This window comes from Rhinopithecus roxellana, chromosome 20 (assembly GCF_007565055.1).
Source record: "Rhinopithecus roxellana isolate Shanxi Qingling chromosome 20, ASM756505v1, whole genome shotgun sequence".
In the NCBI taxonomy this organism is placed as follows: domain Eukaryota; kingdom Metazoa; phylum Chordata; class Mammalia; order Primates; family Cercopithecidae; genus Rhinopithecus; species Rhinopithecus roxellana.
The window spans coordinates 72,048,349-72,056,941 of NC_044568.1; the positions used below are offsets into that span (position 1 = coordinate 72,048,349).

The 8,593-nt window shown below is 67.0% G+C and overlaps 1 protein-coding gene across 7 annotated transcripts in view; it reads right to left on the bottom strand.

Moving 5' to 3' along the window:
* Positions 1–8,354, bottom strand: part of CACNA1H (calcium voltage-gated channel subunit alpha1 H) — a 66,830-nt gene extending 58,476 nt beyond the window's left edge. For all 7 annotated transcript variants that reach the window (XM_030925381.1, XM_030925384.1, XM_030925383.1 and 4 more), the window contains exons 1-2: positions 8,211–8,354; positions 7,645–7,961 (exon numbers count right to left, since the gene is read on the bottom strand). In XM_030925381.1, coding sequence (XP_030781241.1) covers positions 7,645–7,943 — 299 coding nt within the window. In that variant the 5' untranslated portion in view covers positions 7,944–7,961; positions 8,211–8,354. The remainder of the gene's footprint in view (positions 1–7,644; positions 7,962–8,210) is intronic.
* Positions 8,355–8,593: the final 239 nt, after the last annotated feature.

Sequence of the window (8,593 nt, forward strand, 5' to 3'; positions counted from 1 at the left end):
GGGAAACTGAGGCACATGTGGAGGCACTGCCCAGGCTAGCAGGGGTTGCTAACTCCCCTCCTGTGGCCAGGGAGACCCCAGAATCCCAAGAGGCTCCACCCAACTGAGGCTGAGTCTTTAACGTCCGGGGCTACTAAAGACCACCTTGTCCAAAAGGACTCAGGATGTCCCCACCTCAGTCCTCAGGCCAGTGAGGGGCCTAGCGACGGCCACCAGGTGCAGACAGCTGGGGAGGGGACAAGGGACGAGAACACAGGGCAGCCTGGGGTTGTCAACAGAGGCGCGGGCTCCCTGAGCGGGGCTCCAAGCCCTCCCCCTGGCCCCTACCCCACCTGGAGCCTACCCTCAGGGGCAGGCAGAACCCAGGTGGGAGAGATGGGACAAACAGTGACCAGGAGGCCCCCACCCCGGCTGAGCACACCCCTGCAAAGGCCCAGGGTCTTGGATGTGGTCTGTGCTCACCCCACTCCGGGCACTTTCTCTGCTATCCAAGACCATTCTGTACCCAGATTCCTGGCCTTGCCCCCACCTCTGCCACCGGCTCAGTGACGGCATTCATTAATGCTAACATCCTGTGTCACCTAACAGTCCATCCACATGGGAACAGCTTCGCTCCCATCAGTCGCCAACGGCAGAAGCACCCACAGCACCAGCAGCCCAAGGTCAGACGAGTCCAGCGGGGCCAGCCGAGGCTGAGGTCTCGCCCAAGGCCTTTTCTGCAGGAGGCAGGTCCGCAGACATCAAAGCGGGGCTGGGGGTACACCTGCGTCAGGTCTACACCCCTTGGTGGTCAAAGGGGCCTCTTCACCCTGAGGCAGCGTGGGGGCCTCCAGGTCCTCTCCCTGCCAGCCCTGCTCTCAACTGGAGCAAAGAGCCCAGGGCTGCACCGAGGCTGGGCGGGGGCCGCACTGGGCTAACGCCTTGGTCCTTGCCGGCCACGCACCTGAGGATGGGGTGCTCTGGCCTCCCGGGTCGATGCTGCACTGGGCCTCTGAACGCAGGCGGCGGCCACACCCACCCAAGGCTCTCTCTGCCCACAGCTCCACTCCCGGCAAGCACCCAGGCGACAGCCAGAGGACAAAGGAAGCCTCATTGAGCACATTCATCAACCCTCCGGCTCATCAAACCCTGGGGCGCTCACGCCCCGCCAACAGCCCGCTTCTCCCGTCAGCCTGGGCCCACCTCCGCCCCACAAGGAGTGTGTGGAGGCCAGGGACACCAGCGGCCACGTGGCGGCACACCCCCTGCACCACGGCAAGCTGCTACTCGGTCCCCATCTGTCATCCTCGGCGGGCACAGCGTTCTGGGGACGGTGCCCGGACCTGCTGCCAGCTCTCCTGAGCTGGGCAGGGGCTGAGAGCCAGCAGAGCTCCTTCCCCGAGCCCCGCCCCCACCATCTCTGACCGAGGCGGGGCTGTACACTCAGGGCGCGACCAGCGGATTTCACCCCTTCTTTCTGCCCAGGGTGAGCGGCCGGGCTTTAATCTCCAGCCTGGAAATTCAACCCGGGCCTGCGCGACGTAGAGTTGTTCCAAGTTACGCCAACATGAACCACTGAGGAGAGGAAAGACTCCTCTTCCGTGCCAGGGAGGGGAATGCCCACTCGCGAGGGCGGGCAGGGACAGTCCCCACCCTTCCCACAGCGGGCTCAGCGCAGGCGGCTGGACGGACGGCCTGGCCGACATCTGCATAAACAAAGGTAACGCGTTCCTCGCCTGACCTTGACTGTGTGACCGCGGCCTGGACTCAGCCAGCAGAGCTGCTGTGGATCCATCCCCGGAGTGTTTGACAGGCCGGTCCCTCCCCCGCATTCCTCCGGTCCTGACCCTGGAACGGGACGTCTCTTCTGCAGCTCCGGGAGCCGGGCCTGGTGTGGCCGCATCGCCCTCGGCTCTCAGCCCTCGGGGGAGGTGAGGGGAGCACGCACAACCACCCCTGAGCGCTCCACCGGGCCAGGGAGGGCGCCCGCAGCCGGCCCCAGCCAGAATGAAGTTCGGGTGCTCGGAGTGGGATGCCCACAAGCCCGAGAGCCTCCCTTAGGGGCTGGCAGCAGCCATGCCCTCTAGGTCTGAGGGTGTGGGACACCAGCGCTCCCCACTCCCAGCCTCTGTCCCTGCGCAGCCCTCACCTGCCCTTCCAGCCTTGTCCCTCGCCTTGACTTCCCGCTAAGCCTGGCCCCAGGCCTGCCCTTCCTAAGGAGCAGTTGCGACGCCAGCTAGAGGCAGAGCTGAGCCCTGGGCCCCCAGGCCAGCCCACCTGCTGGTCCCCACCCTCACTCTGCCTCCTCACAGCCCACAAGCTCCCGGGGGCAGCCTCAGGGCCCAGGTCATCACGCTGGTGTGCCACCACCACGCGCCCAGATCTCCTCCCCACGGCCTGCTGTGGCCCTTGCCCCCCCTCCCATCTGCTATACAGACACCCCCCACCACAGGGCCTGCATTGTCCCCCTGCCTGGATACTCTTCCCTCGGCATACCCCATCCAGGTCTCAGTCTGAACGCCTCCTCCCACACAGGCTCCTGGGCCCCCTGGGCTCACAGAGTCTGTCCCTGTCTGGCCCACCCCACCGTCCGAGGGGCGCCTGCCTGCCTTGCTCACAGGGTTCAGGCCAGCCTCGCTCTACCCCAGAATACAGACACCCGTGCACTCTGTCGGGGCCTGACCATGAGACGTTTGCCAAGGCGTTCAGAGGCCGTCCCCACTCTGCACCGCTCCCCAAGTCCCCCCGCCAGGGGCTGAAGGCCGCGCTCAGGGACTCCCTCCACCCTGAAGTGCCCCAGGCGGGCAAACAGGAGCCCTGAGATCAGTCAACGCCAAGGGCGATCCCAGTGATGAAGAGTCCGGGCGCCAGAAGGATAGTGAAAGCCGAGACCCCTGCCCGGTCCCGGGGCTGCGGGCTGAGTGGGGGCCTTAGGGACGGGAGGTGCGGCAGGGCCAGGAGTGGTTCAGGAACCAGAGCTCCCGGCAAACTTGTTCCCAGGAGCACCAAGGTCACATCCCCACCAGCCCCGGCTGCAGAAGCAGGTCTGGGAGGCCCACGGTCCCTGCCAGGGCCCGGCCTGCTCTGGGCTCCATCTCCTCACTCCTCCCCAGTGGGGCCTGAGTCCTGAGTCCAGGGGGGTAGCCCCGACCCAGAGGGTGAGCTCAGCCTGCCGGTGTCACGCCCACTTCCTGGCAGGAACAAGATGACGTCCCAAGGGGTGTGTGGCCCCGACGCTTCCATGAAGGGAAGGGAACGACCCCAACAGGCGCTCGGCAGACCCCTATCCTGCCGTCATCCCCAGGGGCCTCTTCTCACCACCCCGGGAAGGATGAGCTGCCCCCACGGCTCCCCCAGCTCTCGGTGGGTGGGAAGGCCCCTCCCCCTGAGCCCTGCAACACTCCCGTCTCAGCCCCATCTGTGTCTCTGCTTCCCTACAGGATCGGCCGTGGGGGTGGGGAGGCAGCCTCTCCCACCCTACACTAGCCCAGGAGCCAGGGACACATCCAGCCGCGTCGTGGGCAGGCCGTAGGGCTCGGTGGGAACCCACCCCTACCTCAGGAACACTGCGATGCCAGTCGGTGGCCTCAGAAACTAACAGACCCATTCCTGCAACTCTCCTTCCTGTCAGAACGCGGGCAAGGATGCCAGGGCCAAGGGACGGGCAGCCCAGGGTCCCCGGGAGACACTGCGCCCCAACACGGCCAAGAGAAGCCAGGCCATGGGTGGGGCGCAACCACCGAGTTCACGCCCTGGTCCACCCAGGCAGGAGGGACTTCTGGTCTGTGACAGAGCCTCTGCCGAGCCCCACCCTCCCAAGAGACCCCAGCTCGGAGCTCAGGCCCAGGGGTCACGGGACGGTTCTGGGGCCTCCTGGGCCTGTGACTTCCGACCACTGAGGCAGCCCCTCTGAGACCAGTTCAGATATCCAGACGCTGCTGAGACACAGTGCTCAAGAGGGTACCACGATGCAAGGTCAGTAGGGGACGACCAGCTCCGTCCTGCCCACGCAGGGCCTGCGGGGCACGTGGAGCCCGGGGAGGCAGGTGCAGGCGGGACTGGCCCTTTCCAGACGGGTGCCCTCTCGCACTCCCAGGGGACGCCCGTGGAGCAGCGGGACAGCCCAAGCGCCGAGTGTTCAGAGATGCCGCGAAGGGCTGTCTCAGGCTCCTGCAGCTCGTCCCCACCCGGGCAGGGCTGTGCCAAGCACGTGGCCCTCAGAGCCAAGATGGGTTCACCCAGCTCTGCCCTTCAACATCCTGATGACCTTGACATATCCTTCCCCATCTCAGAGCTCCGTGACACGGGGTGTTTGGAGCCTGGACCCTGGGAGACGCCTCCCAGAGGGTCTTGCCATCCCCAAGCCCCCAAGCACCCCTTGGTCACCTTCTGGTCCCTACACACCCACAGCCCGCCTCCCTCGCTCTCGCAGGGACTGAGGCAGGGTCCCCCCTCCTGGCCTCCAAGCATTCCCGGGGGCCCCACCCCGCCCCGCCCGTGTGCCGGGACGGTGGCAGCTGTGTCGCAGGCGAACGCAGAGTCAGGAACCCTGGGAGCCCGGGCAGCACACAGCCCAGCCGGGCGACAACACACAGATCCCACCCACCTTCCTCTATAAATAAACCTGTGGAGGAGAAACAGCACTCGCCCCAAAAGTTCTAAGACAATTATATTTTTAAGAAACCAATCAATAAGGATCAGGGCCGTCCTTAGAGGCTCCTCTGCCTGGGATGGAGTCATCCTGGAGACAGAGCCAGCACGCACGTGTTCCCTGGTGCGGGGTGTCTACCTGGGGGCTCCGGAAAGGTTCAGGGATAAATGCGGGCCCTCCCCCAGGTTCCTGTGCTGACTGAACCCTGGCTCAGGCTGGGCCCGGCGGACAGCAGCTGGGACTCTGCCAACCCCTCGGGAGCACGGAGTCGCATTACTGAGTGTGGGCTCCCGGAGCAAATCCGATTATCCCTCCCTCTCAAGTTCACCCTCTTCGGGAGGGGTGTGGGGCCCTGCGGAGGGGAGGCTGAGGCCCAGGAAGCACCCTCTTGCTACAGGACACGCCCCGGCCACACCAGCCACCCACCGCCCCTCCACCTCCTGCAAAGCCACCCCCTCCCAACTCCCAGGAATCTGAAGAGCTCTGGAAAGCCTCAGCCGTGGCCCACACGGGCTTCCCCGGCTCAGCCAATCTCCCACCTGTCCAGGCCTGCCAGCTTATTTTAGGTTCTCTCTGAGGCCAAGACACACATCCTCACTCCAGGCCAGGCATCTGCGGGGGGTCAACCCACTGCCACGCAGCAGGGGCCTCCACAAGCCCACTCCACCTGACCATGGGCATTTCCACGGGGCCAAGAACGAACCGAGCCTGGGGTCTCAGCTCCGCTTCCCACGTCTCCTGGAGCGGAGGACACTGGGGACACCCCACATCACTGGGTTTGGGGCTGGGAAGTGCTGGTGGCGAGGAGGGTGGGAGTCCTACCATGCTGCAGGCAGGCCCAGTGCTCCAAGCCAGGGATGCTATTGAAGGACAGGAGACCGACCGACCGCCCGTCCTCTCCCGGCCCGGGGAGCCCTGGGAACACCAGGGATGGGGCACACTCTACTCTTCCCGGACTGAAAGCACCATTCAGGCCCTGAGACCAGGACAGCGCCCAAGACCTTCTCGGGCTACCAGAGCATCCTCCTGTCAGGTCATGAAGCCCACGAGGACAGCACCTCAGGATGCCCAGGGAACTGGGCCTGGGTCACGTGATGCTGCCGGCCCCCAGCCCTCATTTCCCCCTGGAGGGCTCATCCCACCTGTGTGAGGCCACCCAGTCAACACCTTCCCTGCACACAGCAACGCAAACAACCTTGGAAGCCCTGAGGGACACAGCCAGCCCAGAACACCAGGGCCAGGCTCTAAAACTCTCTCGGCCGAAAGAGGACAGGATAGCCAGGCCCGGGCTGTGAGGAGAGTCCAGGCCCTGCTTGGGGACTGGGTAGCCAGGCCCGGGGCTGTGAGGAGAGTCCAGGCCCTGCTTGGGGACTGGGTAGCCAGGCCCGGGGCTGTAAGGAGAGAGTCAGGCCCTGCTTGGGAACAGGCAGCCAGGCTCGGGGCTGTGAGGAGAGTCCAGGCCCTGCTTGCTTCTTTCCCCTCTCCGGTCTGCACACGTTTGGAAACAAGGAACGCAGGCCTTGGCTCGGCGCCAGCCTCCCGTCCTAACACATGCAGTGCCTTCTAGCCCCTTCCCCACAGCCTGCCGGCACCGCCGGACTGACCCCACACCCGAACACCTTCCACCAGAACAAAGGGGCATGGCCACCTCCCGCCTTGGTTCTAGAGGAGACAAACCTACAACTGCCCTTCAAGGCCAGGCCTGAAGCTCGGCTCCCAGAGACACCAACCTACCCGAAGACACCACCCTCGGGCGACGCAGGCCAAGGCCACCATGGCAGCGGGTGTGGGGCTCCGAGGCAGCCCTCTGGCCGGGGCCGGCTGCCCCCGGGACCACGGCGGCCTCCCTTTCCTCTACAAGCAGAGATGAGTCTGACTCACTCCATGTTTAGATTTGGGAAAGGAGAAACACGGGCTTTATGACTTTTTTCGTACTGATTCCTCTTTTATGTTTAATATTTGTACAGTTAAACACACAAAGTAGGGAAGTGTACACAGGCCGCTCCTGCTGCCAGCCTGTCTCCTCACCTCGGATACGGGACGTCTGCGGGCACGGTGTTAACCCTACCCTAGGCCGCCCACCACCCATGCCCAGGCCCGGAGCAGCAGCCACAGCCTGGCCACCCAACCGCCACCTCAGAGGGCCGGTGGGGAGACCCAGCCCTGACACAGGCACCAGGCAAGGCCCTTCTCAGGGTGTGCGGAGACCCGCCCCTAAGGTCACCTGCTGGAGGGCCCCCGGACCTCCGTGTACATCCCAGAAATGCCACTGGCCCTGACCCAACTCTGTTCTGGAACCTTCGCTGTAAGTCTGTGCCGCTCTCGCAAGAGCAGAAGGGGCTGCCCCTTCCTCTCCAGCCAGGAAAGGGGCTGGGGAGAAGGGACTCCCCCTGGGCAGTGCCAGTTGCCTCCCTGCCCCCCACCCTTAAGCTGCGCATGACTTAAATCAGCCCCGCCACCGAGTTCAGCCAGAAAAAGCGAGTTCACAACCAACGTCACCGCCTCTCTCCATGGAAAAGGCCCTGGCAACGCTCACAGACCCCACGGGTCTCCCCACGCACTCGGAACCACCAGGCGCCAGCTGAAAACTTTGCACCCCTGACTCCAGCTTCTCTGGCCTCCCCCTCCCCCGCGAGGGGCCTGCCTAGGGCAGGACGTTCAGACAGCCAGAGGGAAATCCCCGTCCTGGCCAACACTCTTGGGGGCGCAAAGAGTTACTCCCTCCCCGACTCCTCTCCCTGCCAAGCCAGCGGAGGCCTCGCCGCTTCGCTTCCACCTTCTCCGTCCGGAGCCGGCTCTGGGGAAGGGAGTCCGGAGGCGCCCCGTGGACCCCCAAGCCCGCCACTCACGGAAGGAAGAACGCCGACCTCGCGCCCCTGCCCTGCACCCCCGCGCGCCCGGCCCACGCCAGGTCCCACCTACAGGGGCGCGCGGGGGCGCACGCCGAGGGAGTCCCGCGCCCCGGACCCCCGCCCTCCCCACGCCCCCCGCCCCCCGCCGGCCGGGAAGGATATGGGTTGCAGACCAGCCGGAGACACCAGCTGCGCGGCCGCGTGGTCTGCCCAAGGCAGAAGAAGACCGTGGCCGCCAGGGCCGGGTACGGGACGCGCTGCTCCTCGTCGGCGCCCAGTTCCGCGCCGCGCTCGGCCGCCGGGCTCTCGGGGGGCGACACGCCGGGCTCGGAACCCTGCTCCGCCTCGCCTCCCGGCGCCCCGGGGCTCTCCGGGGACGCCCCCACAGCCGCCGCAGGACCAGGGGGCGGCGCGCCCAGGGGCACCCGGACCTCATCGGCGGCCCGTGCGCCCTCGGTCATGGTGGCGGCCGGCAGCACCTACGGAGGACAGGGGGTGACCCGAGGCCGGTGGCGACGCCCCCACCCTGCCTCCCGCGGCGCGGAGCTGCGGGAACAGCCGCTGCCGCCGGGATGTCTTTGTCTTTTCTTATTAGAGACAAACGCGCCCCCCGCCCCCGCCCGCCCCCTCCCTCCCTCCGGCGGCCCCACCCCCACCCCGAGGGGCTCCCCGGCCGGCTCCGCGCAAGTTGACTAGGGTCCCAGGCGCACGTCCTCGCCGCGTCTCACCTCGCTCCGCTGGCCGGCGGCGTCCCCGCGGGCATCGCCTGGGCGGCGCGGTCACCGCGGACCCCGCTCGGCGCCCGGCCCCGGCCCCGAGCGCCTCCGCCCCCGGCCCGCGCCCCCAGCCCGCCCGGCTCCCGGCTGCGGCTTGACTCCGGCTCCGGCTTGCCCGGCGGAGGCGACGGCAGCGGCCCCGGCGCGGCGTGGAGGCCGCTGGGCGGACGGGTGAGGCCGGGGCTGGGGGCGCGGGGCGCGGGCCGGGGGCCGGTGAGGCAGAGAGCGAGCCTCGAGCCAGCCTCGAGCCCGTCCGCGCGCGGCGCAGGAAACTTCGGGCTGAGCGGCAGGGGACGGGGCGGGGCGGGAAAGGGGCGGGGCCGGCGCGGAGGGGC